This window comes from Budorcas taxicolor, chromosome 20, assembly GCF_023091745.1.
Source record: "Budorcas taxicolor isolate Tak-1 chromosome 20, Takin1.1, whole genome shotgun sequence".
Lineage (NCBI taxonomy): Eukaryota > Metazoa > Chordata > Mammalia > Artiodactyla > Bovidae > Budorcas > Budorcas taxicolor.
Genome location: NC_068929.1, coordinates 72,260,667 through 72,277,939, shown reverse-complemented (window position 1 = coordinate 72,277,939; position 17,273 = coordinate 72,260,667). Strand labels below are relative to the sequence as shown.

The 17,273-nt window shown below is 58.0% G+C and overlaps 1 protein-coding gene across 1 annotated transcript; it reads left to right on the top strand.

Moving 5' to 3' along the window:
- The first annotated feature begins 11,539 nt into the window (after window positions 1–11,539).
- On the top strand, window positions 11,540–16,598 carry IRX1 (iroquois homeobox 1). Its single transcript, XM_052659297.1, is given in 5 exon segments — window positions 11,540–11,815; window positions 14,640–15,575; window positions 15,577–15,661; window positions 16,182–16,254; window positions 16,541–16,598. Coding segments are annotated over 5 exon segments (1,428 nt in total).
- Window positions 16,599–17,273: the final 675 nt, after the last annotated feature.

Sequence of the window (17,273 nt, the reverse complement as noted above, 5' to 3'; positions counted from 1 at the left end):
AAACTCATCATGCGCTTCTGAAACTCACTCTGCTGCAGCCCCACTTCCCAGTGTGTCCCTGACGGTGCCAGCTGCAGCTGGCTGGTGTGCTCACAGCTTCTGAGACCTGCTGTGTGCCCTTGGGAACACCCTCTGCTCACATGCTTTACCCATCTCAAGCCAGGTCACCTTTCAGACCTGGTTCCAGTGGTAGGTCGCTGCATCCTTTCCTCACTGCCAGAGTCAATAACCTCTTCCTTTGATTGCTATGTCTGGGTCCCTGGCATGAGCCCAGGCCTACTGTGGGAGCAGAAATTACCTAGTTGTTTGGATAGAGGAAAGTTAACATGGCAAGTTCTGTTAGATATTGGTATGAGTTGAACTGGGGCTTCCCTGGTGGCTCAGCCATAAAGAATCCTCCTCCTACAATGGAGGAAATGTGGGTTCCATCCCTGGATGGGGAAGATCCCATGGGGAAGGCAATGTTACCACCTTCCAGCATTCTTTCCTGGACAATCTCATGGACTGAGGAGCCCAGTGGGTTGTGGTCCATGGGGTCGCAAAAGAGGCAGACGCCACGTAGCGACTCAAGAGCAGCCGTAGGCGGCTGAACTGTTCTGCCCCCACTCAACGTCCAGATTCCCGTGCTGAGTTCCTGACCCTCATCCCCGCGGAATGAGACCCGACTTGGAAACAGAGTCCTCGCAGCTGTAGTGAGTTGAAACGAGGTCACACTTGAGTGTGTATGAACCCTAATCCAGTATGACTGTGTCCTTGTGAGAAGCGGCAATTCGGACCCAGAAATGCACACGGAGTGAAAACCACGTGAAGGTGAAGGCGGAAAGAAGGGTGATGCTTCTCAAGCCAATGGACCCCAGAGATGACCCGGGACCTCCCGAGGGTAGGAGAGGGGCCTGGGGCGGTTCTCCCGTACCAGCTCAGCGGGAGCCAGGCCCGCCACGGCTCGACCTGGGCCTTCAGTCTCCAGACTGGGAGAGAACCCATTTCTGTCGTGTAGGCCTGCCAGTCTGGACCATTTGTTACAGCCGCCCTAGCAAACACAGTACAGAGACTTTTCCAACAAGTTAATGGAAAAGGTGAAAAGAAAACAGGAGGGCTCCTCAGAGGCAGATGTAGGAAATAGGAAACAGAAGAAAGAAGATAGGGATAGAAGAGTTCAAAGAGCCCCACCAGCGGGACCCAGGACCTCTGGATCGGAGACGCTGGTCACCGGCTCTGGCTCTCAAGGAGACACGACCGCCTGGTTCTGTGACGCTAGAAACCCCTGGACTCAGCTATGCTACAGGAAGGAACCACTGCCACCGGGGTGAAAAGTGCTCGGGAGGCTGATGAGAGTCACAGGAAGTGATCCGGCACAGGCTCCTTCCATCCTACAGGATCCACCCCCCCACACACACCACCACCACACCGCCAAGCACCCCCTGTTGGCAGAGTCTAAGGGTAAGATACTAGCAATGCAGACACGGGGCTTGCAGAGCTCAGCATCACAGAGCCAAATGTAAAGGGGATTCGGAGCTGAGATCCTGATGTTAAAGAACTGGGAGATCCCTCTTGGCACTTCCCGCCTTGCAGAGGAAGGAGGTGTTTCACCAAACTGTCAGCCTCCTCTTAGACACTTGGGTGATCAGCACAGCTGTCTCCTTTATCTCAGCATCCCTCGCAGCACATGACGCTGTCTGTTTCTTAACGTGGCTCCTCCACGAGTGCCTATTAGGAGAATAAATGAAAAAAAAGGGTAGAAACGAAGGACGATGGAGGGAAGAAGGAGCCAGGACACCCCAAGTTGCCTGCTGGTGGTCTTGAGCCAGGATCGGTGGACCCAGGTGCAGGGGTTCCCTCAGGGTTTGGGAGGAGATGGTGGGAAGGAGGTCGCATCCGGAAATCAGAGAGTCCGTCTGTCCTGTCACGCTGTCGACCTGCGTGCTGAGGTTATAACCCTGGATTTATTACACACTGGCTAAGTGACCTTAGACACACCACTTAGCTCAACTCTAGAGATAATGTCACACGGTCCGCAGCCTGTAAAATGATCGCCAGAGCTCTCCCAACACCCAGCCGCCTTGCTGATGATGCATCTGCTGGCAGAGAGGTGCGGCTGCTGATAAAACACGGAATGGGGCTCAAATTTTCCATTTTTTTGGCAATTCCTTCCCGACCACAGGCTTATGTCTACGCCCTAACCCTCAACCTTGGGGCCCCAGGAGATTCGAGTCAGAGGCTTAACTACTGTGCATTCTTTGCCTCTTTAGTGAAATCTGGGAAACACGGCTTAAGTGACACCTTTGAAATTTTTCCGAGATAATTGACCGGGAGGCAGGGGGGCTGCATCTATGGCGCGGAGCCTCCTAGAGCCACTGGACAGCCTCGGACGGATGGAGACAAGGCAGATATCACTACAGACTTAGAATAAAATTCACTTTCTCAAACGTGCTTGCTTCAAAACTTCTTGTCTAGAAAGTTTAACCCTGTTACATGGAAGTCTTCTTATAGTTGAGATGGACAGAGTGGCCAACTTTAACCTCTGATAATAACCAACACTGAGAAGGGTTCATACAGGGAATATAATACCCTACTGAACATTACACATTTTTGTTTTGGTTTTAATGAAGATGTTCTTGTTCTCTACAAAACTGAGGAGGTAGCAACTCTGGAGCTTCTTCCAGGATTTTTCTGCCTCCAAACTAAAGGATGTGTTGTTGTGTCAGAAGTGAGCAGGGCTTCAGCTAATGAACCCTGATGCTGCTTGGAGTGGGAGGGGCTGGTGGCTGTGGGTGGTGTTCTGAGTTGAATTGCGTTCCCTCAAAAGGCCTAACCCCATAACACCTTGGAAGGTGACAGTATTTGCAGATGGGCCTTTAAATTAAGATGTGATTCTTTTAAAATGACGGAGGAGGAAATGGCAACCCACTCTGGTATTTTTGCCTGGAGAATCCCATGGACAGAGGAGCCTGGCGGGCTACAGTCCATGGGGTCACAAAAATGAGCGACTCTCATTCACTCATCTTTTAAAATGAGCTCTTTAGGGTGGGTCGTCATCCAATCTGACCAGTAACCCTAAAAAAGAGGAACCTTGCAGAGGACCAGCAGGACCAGAAAGGAAGCCATCTGCAAGTGAGGGGGAGAGAGATCAAACCTGCAGACACCTTGACCTTGGACTTCCAGCCCCTAGAACTGTGAGAAGATACACTTCCCTTGTTGAAACCACAGGCTGCAGGTTCTTGTTGTGGTGGCCGGGGCAGCTTAAGATAGGTGGTAGGATTCAGAAGGTCTCTTCCAAACTAGCTTCTGCCATCAGCTGCATCTGAGAGGCAGTGGTCACTGGCCAAGAGGGTGTTAATCCTCCCTTTCTTCAAAGAGAGGTTGGGAAGGACCAGCCCTTCCCTGCAGCTCTCCATCCTGAGAGTGGGTCTTTCCGGCAAGCTTTGTGTCCATGCACAGACAGTCCCTTAGTAAAACACAACAATATTCCCCATGCAAGAGGTTGAGCTGACCCACCTCTGACCATTGACAGCCATCCCAGGTTGAATCAGGGGCTGGGATTAGCCTGCCAGTCACTCAGTTTATTGCCAAGAGGGTGGATCACAGGCCACGTGCTTTTGCTTTGAAGGGCAAAGGGTGCCTGCAGCCGGCGGCGTGGATGGTCTGTCCGGGACCGGGGAGCCTTCCTCAGCTGGAGAGCATTAAGAGGTGCTCTAACAGCACGGGCTCGGGGAGGGCAGGCACTCAGGAATCAGAGAAGGGGACCTTCCTGACCTGGGGCTCTGGCCACAGTGGCCTCCTCCTCGGTCACGGGGGTGCTGCGCTCCCTGGGCCAAAGGATCCTCTGCAGGAGTGTCTGGGAGAAGAAAACCTCCCCTCCGGAGCTTCTTCCTTCTCTCAGCACCTCATTCCCACTTTGCATCCACACTCTCTCAGCACCTCAGGTAGCCTGGGGCCTCTCTGTGCAGTTTTTCTTGCCAGGGGTGAAGAGGAGGGGGCGGTGGCAGACAGGGAGACAGACACCCTGAACTCTGGAGAATCCCTGGGCACTCTTACAGCGCAAGGGATGTCCGTGCAAGAGCAGGCAAAGGTCCCCCTGGTCTGGGGCTTTTTAAGGCTCCCCCCTCAGACCATTCAGGCTTCTCTGGTGGATCAATGGTAAAGAATCCACCACAATGAAGGCGACTGGGAGATGTGGGTTCCATCCCTGGGGTGGGAAGGTCACCCTGGAGGAGGAAATGGCAACCCAGTCCAGTACTCTGGCCTGGGAAATCCTTCAAGCATTCATACCCCCGGTTTTGCTCTTCTGTGAGAATGGTCCTAGAAGATGCTGGTGGTCTTTGCCTACCTTCAGAATTTTCCAGAAATGGTCTCCTGAACTCCCAAAGAGTCCTCTGTGGGGTACTTTTGTTGAATGCCTCTTCAATGAATAGATTTTTAACCTATCAGCCAGTGACTTCTGGTCCACACATTAGCCATGGAAAATGAAAATTTCTACTCAGACTGTTGTATGGACCTATATTTATCAACTGGTATTTTACAAAGGTATTTCTAGTAGGTAGGTTTTATCTTTAATAACATAAGTGATTGAGGGCTGAGAGGGACTCATGGGAGATGGAATACTCTTTGGTCTAAATTTCAAACATTTTGGAAAGAGCCCAACATAAATATGCCATTTAGTATTTTCCTTCTTCCATTGCTCACAAACCATTTTCTTTGAGGGTTTTACTAGCAAATCGTCTTAGGATTTGCTCAGATCTGAGGAATGTATTATCATCCCTAAGCTATTATCTCACGTCTTTTCTGGTTGTTATTGTCAGTTGTTATTTGGAAGAATATGTGAAATAAATTTATAACTAAGTTTAAAATATGTATTCATGTAGACCTATTTCTTAGGAAGAAAGATGCTACTGTAACCATAACTTAACATGATTAAGTTTATAATTTATTAATAACCACTATCAGTTGCTAAAGCATCAGTTTTAAAATGCACAGCTGTGATAAAAATAAGAGACTCTAAAAAAGTTAATAATTCTTATCAAAGTTTTTTACTTTTTCTCATAAGCCTATTCTTACTTAGTTGAACACTGTATTATTAATACTTAATTATGTGATAATAGTGCCCAAATCTACAATTAAATATTTGGTTAATGACCCATGAGTGAAAATAACAGCGGATCAACCAGGTGGATTTCATTTATGTTCAGCTGGAGACACATCCCCTTCAGAGCCCACTGGAAAGGGCGGCACAGTTTGGAGTCATTTGCTCTTGCAAAACGAGAGGGGATGAAATCCTCCCATTATTTAGGAATTAGGGGTTAAGATCACAGTCCACCTAACGTTCGATGACCTCAGAAAGCCTACCTGTCACTAGTATGGAGGTTCAGGCACCCAGAGAAGCTGGGCTGGAGTTTTCCTGAAGGAGATGTACTACTTCATTGCAAATATGAATCATAAAATGAGTCATAATAGGCAGCTGTCATCTGGCACACACACAAAAAGCTATTGAAAAATAAAATACATTTAAAAATAGATGTGTATGAGGAAAGGGGTTGGAGGATATTAATTTCAAAGGGGCCCTGCCTTCATAACAGAACTAAGCCTCTGTTTGGCTAACAGGAGCTTCCGCCCTCCCCTCAGCCTTCCCGAGATGATCTCAGGGTGTGCGTAGAGTGCTACAGTAACCATTACACACTGAAAGAGTTAAAACACAAACCTTACTACATGGTTGCTTTATACTGTAATGTCCTTATAACACAAGTTCTTATCAGAGGTCTGCACCACACTTGGCAAACAAGACGTTCTACCTTTTAAACAAATAATTCATTAGGTAATTAAATTCAAGTGAGATTACTCTAATTAAATACACACTGCTGTTGAATCATAATTTCTATGTGGTCTAGTTAAAGATGAACAATCTCTTATTCCCGATCCAAAAAAAAAAAAAAATCTTTAAAAGAATTCCCTGGTGGCTGGGTAGACTAATTCACACTCATTGCACAGAGGTCATTTCAAGAAGAGAAATGAGCAGGATCTGGGAGTAGGGGTGGGGGTTCTCCCGTCTGGAGATTCCCAAAGTCCTGGCTGTTGGCCGTGGGTTCTATGAAAGGGTTGCGGAACCCCGCGGGAAGCGGCAATGACCTTTCTCCAGCGCTGGGTCCGTGCACGCGCGCCCACAGCCACCCGGGCATCCGGGGCGCGAGCCTGACTCAGGGTGCCCGGCGCCCGCCAGGCCCCACGGCGCGCGGGAGGCCGGCGCTGGCCCAGGGAGCCCAGGATTGCAGCAAAATGAAAGGTCACTTTGTCCCGCACGCAGAGCTGCACCCGCCTCTCCCTCTAACGGCGTTAGGAGCCTTGCCGCGGAGGCGCTCCGAGGGCGCAGGAGCCCCCGATGGCTTTGATCTGCGCCTCTTGGCTGCCGAGAGCTGACAGTCCGCCCGGCTTTCATTTGTCAGACACGCGCTTCCCCGTGTTCCCGAGCAGGCAGCTACACCTGTACTTCGAGCATTTACATCGCCGTGCTCCGGGATGGCATTGATTTGGGACGGGTGAGCTACAAACACAAACTAATTAAAAACTGCATAATGGCGCCCTACAGGAACACGGGAGAAAAACAAATAAATACAAGTGCAGCTGGCGCGGGCGATCACACCTCTGCCCCCGAGCAACCGTCTGGTGGCATCAAATTATAAAGCCTGCAAACCCTCACACCGTTGCGGTGGATGGGGTTGGAGGCATAATGGAAATGATCTGGTTAATTAAGGGGAGGTTTATAAAATATTGACATGTGCGCACACGCATGTAATTCGCTTCCTCCGACACTCCAGGCCGAACCCCTGTGGTCCGTGTCTCCACCGGGGGAAACGGAGGCCGGCTCAGGAGGCTCGCGGCGCTCGGGGCGCAGGGCCCCCTCCATCCAGACACGCGCTCTACGTTCTTATGGGGCTTGGCCCCGAGCATCTGGCCGTCCACCGCCCTTGCTGCAGGGCGATTTTTCTCCCCGGGTTTTTCTGGAATCTACTCCGCCGGCCCCACTGGGCTTGTCGTGCCGAGGCAGGCGCGCAAGTCTCGCCGCGAGGTCTTGGCAGTCCCGCGCGCTCAGGACGTTTGCTAGGTGCTACTCTAGGCTGGGAGGCACCAGGGCTAACCTTCGGTCGGGCTCCGCGTGGGTCTGGGCTTAGAGTCGCCGGAGCGCGCAGGCCCAGCCCGAAGGGATAGAGGCCGAGGGGATGTCCTGCGGAATCGCCGTAGCCCGACCAACCCGGCTGGCTCCGGGCTGGAGCCCTTGGGCTCCAGGGTGAGAGTCGGACGCTCCTGAGAGGGTCTCGGCTGCCCGGGGACTGTTTGACACTCGCCTCGCTGTCGCTAAGCGGCGGTGGCTTTCCGGCTGGATCCTGCTGGAGAAAGGTCCTAAGTGTTGACCAGGGTTTCACCCATCAGGGTGCAAGGTTTGGGGCGGGGAACTGGCCTCGGGGGCAGGGTGCCGCCAGGGTCAGGCCGCCTGGCCGGCCTCCAATCCGAGCTGCGGCCTCGAGAGGCAGCCCCGGTATCTGCAAATCAAATACGGGCCGTTTGGAGAGGCAGGAGACGAGGCCGAGGCGCCGCCCGCTCTGCCCGAGTAGGCCTAAGTGGCCCCGGCCTTGGCGACAAAGGCAGGTCCGTGAGGGCTGGGGGATTGGACTGGGTCCCCGGGAGCTTCCTCCTCTTCCTCAGCGAGGCTGGAGGTTTATTTCCGAGGGAATGAAATTGTAAATGAGGATGCTATTTGGTAGACAATCTCATGTAAACAGAGGGTGCGGTGGGCAGGGGCAGGGAAGGGAACTGGAGGAACTTTTATGGGGGGGTCTGGGGAAAGAAAAAGCACAGGATGTGCTTCAGGTGGGTGATAACACTTCCCTCCAGTTAGAAATTCCGCTCCTCGCCCCCCCCCCCCCCCCCAGTAATGAAAGGGAGCAAATGAACTTTCCGCTTAGTTGGTTCAAACGCGCATTGTTCACCCATCACCCCAGGCCCACCCCCTCCCGGTGAGCGGCCTGGGAACCTTTCACCTCGCCCACCAGAGTCACCTCCCTCCGGAGCCGCGACTGCATACGCGGGCCCTGCACACACGTGGGTGCCTCCCGAGGCTCACGTCCTAGCCGGGAGGGGAGCCAAGAGTCCGGGCTTTCCAGCCAAAGGGAGCTCTGTGGGGTGATGGAAGCCAGTCGCCTCAGGTCCCTAAGAGGGTGGGGGTCCTTGCTGAGCGCAGGTTTCCAGGACCCAGCCTGCCAGAGCTCCGATTCGACCTCGCAGCGACCCCTAGGTCCAGCTTTGCACGGCTCCCGCGCCCTGTCTCTGGTTCAGGGCAGACCGGGCGGCAACCGGGTGGGGGAAGTCCCCGTCCCTGCGGGTCCCGCCGGACCAGGCATCCAGCCTCCCTGAGCTACCCCAGGGGAGGCAGTGACGGTGGCTGAGGTTCTGCGAAGCGGGGCTCTCCCCGCTCGGGCCCAGAGCAGCCGGGCTGGGAGCTGTGGTTTCTGAGGGCGGGACTGCTGGAGCCCCGCCGCCCACATCCCCCAACCCCAACCTCTGGTGCAGGGCCAGGGTTGCCCTGTGGATGGCCTGGATGTCGGAAGAGCTGAGTTGCTGAGCTGGGCTGGCCTCTTGGGGAAAGTTCTGGATCCATCAGCGCTTAGTCAAGTCAGCCCCAAGGAGGTTTTGGGCAGAGGGCCACTCTGCTGGCTCAGGCACCCTGGGCCTTCCTGGGCTCTACTTCACCACTTGACGTTAAAAATAAGTAGAGGGCCAGTGGCAAGACACTGAGCCAGGAAGTTCTAGATCTTTCCCTGCTCCCCTCCTGATGATTGGACACGTTTCTTAATTTTTTTAAAATTTATTTTTTGTGTACATTGCTTCCAAGTTTTCCATGCACAAGCTTTGGGGTCCCCCTGTGCCCCTATACCAAGGAGAAAGAAGGGAAGGGGTGGTTGCCAGACTTGCCAGACTCCATTAGGATCCTGTGCCTGGCCCTCAGGGAGGCCTACAGGGACCCTCAGGCACCTTGCCAGGGCTCCCTGGGGGCCAGTCCACAGGCCTTCTTAGTACCATTTCCCCCAGAACCGCCTTATCCCCAGGAACCATTTCTGGTGGGCCCTTCCCACTCACCTCCCAGGTGCGTTCAGGAGCCTGAATCACTCCAGGACCAGAGAGGAGGTGATGCCGACACAGCCAGAGCGTGGAGGGCGGCACTGCTGGGCCCCTTGGGGGTCAGGACAAGGCTGTCCCGTCTTCCTCCATCTTCCCCAGGCTGGGATGGCTATGGCTCACACCACTGCAGGTAGGGCTGGGAAGAAGGTGATTCATCCTGTGGCTCAATCTTGACACCGGAAGTTTCTCTGGGCATACATTCCATCTGGCTCTTCAGGTCTCACAAGAGGCCTTATCTTACCCGTTTACCTGTCACCCTGAAATGTGACACTGGAGTTTGCTAAGCAAGACAGTGGCTGAGGCCCATTGGTTTGTTTTGGGTGTTGGCAAGTGAGAGGGGGTTGGGGAGTGCGGGCTGGGGGGCTGGGGGACCAGGAGGAAGCTGTGGTCACCGGCTTCCCAGAGCAGGAGTGCCCACCTGCCTGCTGCCCTCCCACCCCCAGAAGCTGTCTCAGCAGGAAAGGAGTGCTAGCTGTTGCTGTGGGTAAGAGGGGCTGGTTAGCGGGGTGAGGTCGGGGGTGGAAATAACGGGGTGGGGAGCATGACCCGGAAGGAAGTCTGACTGAACACAGAAACCTGGTTACACAGCTGGTAATTAGTAATCACTATCACAGCGTTATTGCGGCTAGTTACAGGCGCTGGCTCTGTCCTCAGGCCTCCAGCTGGGGAACCCGAATCTCTCCGGATGCTTCCGAAGTCCCTGGGCCTGGAAGGTCCCTAGCAACTGGAAGAGGAAGGTAGAGGCTGGAGATGGGTGCCTGGGCGTCCAGGGTACAGACGCAGAGCACACTGAGGACCTGACCTCAGTTCTGAGGTCTCTAACGGGCCTAACGCGAGCTGGACACCAGGTCCGTGGATGCCACCCCTTCATGGCTTCGCGCGACGGAATGCAGCTGCAGAGAGTACTCGCCGGGCTCTGGCCGCAACTTTGGAGAGGGAGCCCAGGCGGGTACGGGGGAGGGGGGGCGCGCCGCCCACCCAGCCTCCAGGGCCAAACTCCGAGGGCCGCGCAGGAGCGGCCTGCCCCAGCGCGGTCCAAGGCGCAGGCAGGGAGGCCAGGAGGACCGAGCATTCTGGGCGTCTGCGCCCCAGCCCCACCAGACCCCAGGCATCCCGGGTCCGCCCTCCCAAGCGCACGCGATGCCCTGCCGTGTCGCTCTCGGCTCTTTGGGCTGGCGATCAGGCGGAGGAGAGAAGGGGCGAGGGCGGCGGGAGCCTGATGCCCCGTCTCCTGGCTCGTCGCGGCGCCGCCTCCGGCCGGCGCGCTGCGCACAAGCTGACTTCCAGCATCTGCTCGCCTAGTGCACAAACGAAGGGTGTCCAGGCCATGCTGGCCCCTCCTGTCGCCAGGGCGGGGGCGGCCTGTGTCTCTCCCGCCGCGGTGATGCTTTCTCCTCAAAGAAAAGGTTCCCTCCCCCCCACACCCCCCCCCCCCCAAGCGCCCAAAGAACAGGCCGTTAGCTTCCTCCAAGCTTCCCAGCCGGTGGCCTTTCTCAAAGTTCACACCGCTGGAAAAGCTCGCGGTGCTCGGCGGCTGCCCGCATCTCAGAATGCAGAGAGCCAGCCCCTGCCGGAGGGATGCCCCATTAATCCCTGGGGGGGGGGGGGTGCGCAGGGGAACACCCTACCCGCCTCGGGGTGCCACGCCACGCCGATTTAGGGGCATTTGTGCCAAAAGAGGTCGGGGTGGGGGGGACGCCCGAGGAGGAGCCCAGAGCTCGGAGGAGAGGGAGCTCCCCGCCGGCTGGCACCGCGCCTCCGCCCGCCCCTTCCCTGCCGGCCCAACGGTGGGAAAGCAGGCGCCGAGGTGGTATTTTGTGAGCAAGCAAGACGCGCCAGGGCTCCGAAACTGCAGACCCCGGTATCCGCCAGCTGTAAACCCGCGTCGACAGGTTGTCAGACGGCCGGGCGCGCCGGCCGGAACGCGGCCTGCGGGCCCGCCCCGGCCGCCCGGGCGCTCGGCGGGCGGAGGTGGCCCGGCCGGCGCGGGGCACCACGTGCTCGGCGGGAGGGGCGGGAGCGGCGGGCGAGGGCGGGCGGCGGGGAGGGGGCGGGCGGGGAGCCGGGGGCGGGGCCAGCGCTCAAGGGGATGCCAATCAAAGCATCAACTTCAAATTGTGTCTGAAAGCCGCGCCGCCGAGCGGAGGGCGGCCGCCGCAGTCGGCGCGCGATCGCGGAGCCGGGCGCAGCCGGGAGCCGGGCCCCAGCGAGCATCGGGCCGAGGAGCGGCCACCGGCCCCCGCCTCCGGGCCGGCCCGAGCGCGCCCGGCCGGCGGGCCGCTGCCCCAACCCCGACCCCGGCCTTCCGCAGCCTGCGCCTGCCCTCCCCCGCCTCTGATACTTGCCCGCCGCTGCCGCCGCCGACTCCGCGGACATGTCCTTTCCGCAGCTGGGCTACCCGCAGTACCTGAGCGCCGCGGGGCCCGGCGCCTACGGCGGCGAGCGCCCGGGGGTGCTGGCTGCGGCCGCCGCCGCCGCGGCCGCCGCCTCGTCGGGCCGGCCGGGGGCGGCGGAGTTGGGCGCGGGAGCGGGGGCGGCCGCGGTCACCTCGGTGCTGGGCATGTACGCGGCGGCCGGCCCCTACGCGGGCGCGCCCAACTACAGCGCCTTCCTGCCCTACGCCGCCGACCTCAGCCTCTTCTCGCAGATGGTGAGTGCTCCCGGTCCACTCTCACGCGCTGCCCTCCGGCGGCGCGATCCGGGCGCCCGGGCCGAGGGGGCGGGGGCCCGGGCGGGGAGAGCGAGCGGCCCAGTCCGGCTGGGCGGCGGCGGCGGGGAGCTCAGAGAGGCCGGCCCGGTAACGGCCCGGCCGGTGGGCCTGGGGAAGCGGGGAGATGGGAGGCCTGGGCCGCGCGGGGGGTCCCGGTGGGAGTCGGGAGGCCCACGGAGCAGGCCCGGGGCCAGCAGACCGCGCTGAAGGTCGGGACAAACTCGTGCCCGACGCCCCCGATTCGGTGGCGGCGGCGGGGCAGGCGGGCCCCGTTTACCCGGCCGCCCCTTCCCGGGCCGCAGGCCCCGCTGAGCGACCCTTTCAGCTTTGGGGCCGGGCCCGGAGACTCGATTTTCTCCCTCTCGGGCAGAACTCGTGCGGTTGTACCCCGTGCACCCGAGGGAACCTTTTAAAGAAATAGAGGCGGTCAGGATAAGGCTGACAATGGAGATCGGACGGGCCGAGGGGGTCTCCAAGGCCTGAGTGCAAATTCGAAATTTAAAAACAAAAAAGGCGAAATAATTGTTGGCGTCTGAAACGGTGTTTGCTTTGACTCTCGTAAGTTGTCAAAGTTCTCGTTTCATTTGCACCGAAAAGAAAAGCACTTTTCCCCTTGCGTTACGTAATGGAGGATTAAAAAGAACCGTGTCCCTGGGCTTAAAGTAAATGCTGTCCTCTCAGCCTCCTGTCCCAGTGGGTGTCAGACACGGGGGTGGGGTGGGGAGTGTACCGCAGAGTGAACGCTCCGCAGGGCCGTTGGTCTAAGGGATTCGTTTCTCTAAGGTCTGCCTGCGAAGTCTAGTTTAAAACTTCGGACTGCTGGGGACTGCACGCCGGGCGCAGGGGACGAGGAGGCAGCCCCCTCCTGCTCTGCTGCCCGCGGGGTCATGCCATTTGCAGGCAACCCCTCCCCCCGCGCAGGTCTCCCCACTCCACGAAGAAGAGACAGAAAATAAACACCCAGCAACTGTACAGGAGCAAGACGGCCGGCGTGTTCTGCTGGAACTTTTCTTGTAGTTTTAAAAAGAAAGCCTATTTCTCTGAAAGTGACCCCAGCTGCCGTTTAGCTCGGTTGCTCTGGAAAAAGATCAGCTCCCATTTTGTTCTGGCGGCGGGGATGCCGGCGAAGCGATGAGAGATTTACAAGGTATCCTTTCAAAGAGAATTCCCAGCAGAGAGGCGGCCGAAATGTCTTCCTTACAGTTACAACCAAAATAATTAGAAACGTGCAAAGGACGTTTTGCAAAGATTAGGCAGAAAACGAAATCTGGCCAGAGAAACGTTGTCTGTGTGGCTTCGACCACCGAACTAAATAGTCCAAGAAATCTTCTGCTTTTGGCAACTTTCTCAGAGTCGGAGGTCCCCCTCTGCTAACACAACTCGACAGTTTTTACATGGGGAATATATATATATATATATATTTTTTTTTTAACAGAAAATTTGAATACAGTTATGTGCCATTTGGGAAACCTGCCTGTGTTTGTGCAGGAGGGTGGGGGCCCTGCGGTGAGGACCCGCTCCCATTGTATTGTGTATTGTGGTTGGAAACAGAGATGCTTATTTTTTTTTTTAATGGCAAATTATATAGAAATCCGCCCCCCCCCCAACCCCGAAAATGTATGTGTGAGTATGTGCGTGTGTTTCCTCCCGGACTCCTGTCCCTTCTTGGAAAGAAAGCCTAAATCCAAACTGAAATTCTAGGCCTAGGTTTTCCAAGCCCTTACTGTTGGGGATTTGGAAGTCAAAAGATAAAATTGTGAGTGAATGTCTGTCTGGGCAATTTATGGTAATAATGAGGCCTAATGAGGTTGTTAGAAAGATAAAATGTTATTTACCAAAAAACCTGATGGGATAATTTGACTTGCTGTGTTTTACTACCGATGATAAAAAGAATATTGATTGCAAATAAATCACCGCCTCTAAATGCCTGCAAACAGTTTGTGCTTGCTAGCTCCTGATCAAAGTCAAACTTGAGAAGGGGCCGCGGAAGCGGTTCTGCTTCGCGCAGCCGGCGCTCGGGGCCTCGCGTTAATGTTTTACTGGATAAGCCCTCTTTTTGTATTTAAAAAAAACAAACGGTGTTTTTGTTATTGTTGTCGATCACGGCGGGGATTAAAATTTTAAATTGCCTGTCACCCTCTATAGACCTTTAAGTGCGGGTGAGGCATTCTATGCAGATTTAACTTGGGGGCTAAAGGGAGTGTGCTTTCATTTTAAATTGCTGGCGGATTTGGATTCTCGGAAAACCCGGGACGGTTTATTTTGTTTGACCCCCTCAGGGTCGAAGAGAGGGGGGCCCTGGGCTCTCGGTCTTCCGAGTTTGGAGAAACTTGTTTTATCAGCCCAGTTAAAAGGTTTTCCCCTCGAGAGTGTGTGCGATAAACTTGGAAATCCGGGCTTCTGGAGTGGTTGTGGGAGGTGGAGGTGGGGCTGGGGGTGGGGGCAGTGAGGGCGGCCTAGGGAAATTCTGGGGGGCCCCGGCTCCCGCTGTGGTCTTCGGAGCACATTACGAGGATTCTGGAACTTTTCTTGAGTGACAAAAAAAAAAAAAAAAATGTCTCGGTGATTGGCGGAAGCGCGGCTTCTGGGGGCGGTTTGTGACCCGACCCCCTCTTCCAACCCGGGTGGTGCATTAGGGTCGGCTTCCTGCTCCGGAGCAGGCTGGACTGTCTGCCCCCAGCTCGCGCAGTTTCGGGACTCACCTCTCTCTGTCTCTCTCTCTGCCGCTTTCCCCCTCCTCCCTGGCTGGGCCTTGTGGCTGCAGGGTTCACAGTATGAGCTCAAGGACAACCCCGGGGTGCACCCCGCCACCTTCGCGGCCCACACGGCGCCCGCCTACTACCCCTACGGGCAGTTCCAGTACGGGGACCCCGGGCGGCCGAAGAACGCCACGCGGGAGAGTACCAGCACGCTCAAGGCCTGGCTCAACGAGCACCGCAAGAACCCCTACCCCACCAAGGGCGAGAAGATCATGCTGGCCATCATCACCAAGATGACCCTCACGCAGGTCTCCACCTGGTTCGCCAACGCGCGCCGGCGCCTCAAGAAGGAGAACAAGGTGACGTGGGGCGCGCGCAGCAAGGACCAGGAGGACGGCGCTCTCTTCGGAAGCGACACCGAGGGGGACCCGGAGAAGGCCGAGGACGACGAAGAGATCGACCTGGAGAGCATCGACATCGACGAGCACGACGGCGACCAGAGCAACGAGGACGAGGAGGACAAAGCCGAGGCGCCGCGCGCACCCGACGCGCCCGCGGCCCTCGCGCGGGACCAGGGCTCGCCGCTGGCGGCCGCCGACGCACTCAAGCCCCCAGACTCGCCCCTGGGCCTGGCCAAGGAGCTCCCGGAGCCCGGCAGCACGCTCCTGCTGAGCCCCGGCGCTGCGGCGGCGGGCGGCCTGCAGGGCGCGCCGAACAGCAAGCCCAAGATCTGGTCGCTGGCCGAGACGGCCACCAGCCCCGACGGTGCGCCCAAGGCCTCGCCGCCGCCGCCTTCCGGCCACCCTGGCGGCGCGCACGGGCCCCCCGCGGGCGCGCCGCTGCAGCACCCCGCCTTCCTGCCCAGCCACGGACTGTACACCTGCCACATCGGCAAGTTCTCCAACTGGACCAACGGTGCGTTCCTCGCACAGGGCTCGCTGCTCAACGTGCGCTCCTTCCTGGGCGTGGGCGCGCCGCACGGCCCGCACCTGTCGGCGCCGCCCCCCGCCGCAGCCACCCGTCCCTGTGGCCGCGGGGGTGCTCCATGGCGACAAGGCCTCGGCCCGTAGCAGCCCCTCGCTCCCAGGTATGGCACCCAGGGGCGTCCGCCCTGCCCCAGGCCAGGAATCTGGGAACCAGGGCGAGCCAGGGGGCAGAGGGGTGCACTAGCCGGGGAGGGGGCTGGGGCCGGGGGAGCCTTGACTAAGGGGTGGGGGTGGAGGGGATCAGTGGCCCGGTGGTGGCGGGGCAGAGGGGAGCACTGGCGGGGCTGGGGGATGTACAGAGGAGCACCGGCCCGGGGAGGATGGCGTGGAGGGGATCACCGGCCAGGAGGGGCGTTGGCTGGGGGCACTGACTGCCCGGGAGGGTGGGATCCGGTGGCCACTGGGCTGGGGTTGAGCCACGATTCCTGTCTGAAGTAGAGGAGGGGGACCAAGGCCCTCGGCTCCCCGAGAGAGCCGTGCTCAGTCGCTGGCCTGCCCTGGGGGGTCGGGGGTGTTTCTGGAGGCACTTTCCAGGGGCGGGGAGGGGCGAGGCCCAGCGCCCCTCCGCGGCAGCCCTCCCCGGTCTGGGTCCTAAGCTCGGTATCTCCCCCTCCCTCCCAGAGAGAGACCTCCTCCCCAGACCGGACTCGCCGGCGCAGCAGTTGAAGTCGCCCTTCCAGCCGGCGCGCGACAAGTGAGTGCCCGTGGGCCTTCACAGCCGGGCGGTGGGCGAGGGGCGGGGGTCGCGGGTCGGGGTCGCGCAGCCCATGTGGAGCGCGCGCGCGCGCTGGTCCTCCAGCCCCGCGGCGCCCCGGCTGGCTGGCGGAGTCCACCCGGGTTTCTCCCGAGCCGGGAGCCGCGCCGGCCGGCGACCCCGCGCCCCCTCTCTGGGCTCTCGGCTGGCGGAGTCCCCCGGCCGGGTTCCAGCTTCCGTCCACTGACAGCGCTGTTCTTGTCTCGCTGTTTCCCGCCCCCCGCAGCTCGCTGGCCACGCCGGAAGGGACGCCGCGGATTCTAGCAGCGCTCCCGTCGGCCTGATCCAGGGTCGTCTCTGACTTTCCCCGGGGGGAGGGGGGAGATCTTTGGGAGGGAAGGGATGAGGGAGGAATTAAGACAAATATTTCAGACCGTTGCAAAGGACAGATTTGGCCACGAAGTCGAGGACTCTCCCATCCATCGCTTTCTGCAGCAAGGGGCTCGTCCGACCGGAGCTCCGCATCCAGGCAGCCCGGCCGGCCTGTGCCCGCGGCTCGGTGGCTGTCACCGTGCTCCGGGTTACTATCGGTTCGGTAAATGCCCCCACCACGTGCTTGTGTCTTCCGCCCCACCCCCTTCCTGTATATAGAGTGATTTCAGATTGTAAATAGCGCGTCAGCGAACTTGTCTAAATCATATATTTTTGTCTAATAAACTAAACGAAATGGTGGCCCCTGCTGCTGCTGCTGTGTGTGGCTGGGCGTCGCCGCGGGCGTCCTCAACCCTGGAATCCGAAATCCTGGCGGGGGGCTTCTACTCCCCCTAACTGGGGGCTTCTACTCCCCCTGGCTGGGGAAAGGGGCTCCTGGGGAGTTTCCGCCCCCCGAGGCCGGTGCTTCTCAGCCTTTCTGCGGTTGTTGAATTTGTTAATGTTACCAGGGCAGTTTCTGTTTGGCAGTTCAGTTCAGAGTTATCTGGGCATGCCTTTCTCAGGACATAAATGAGTTCGATTTTAGG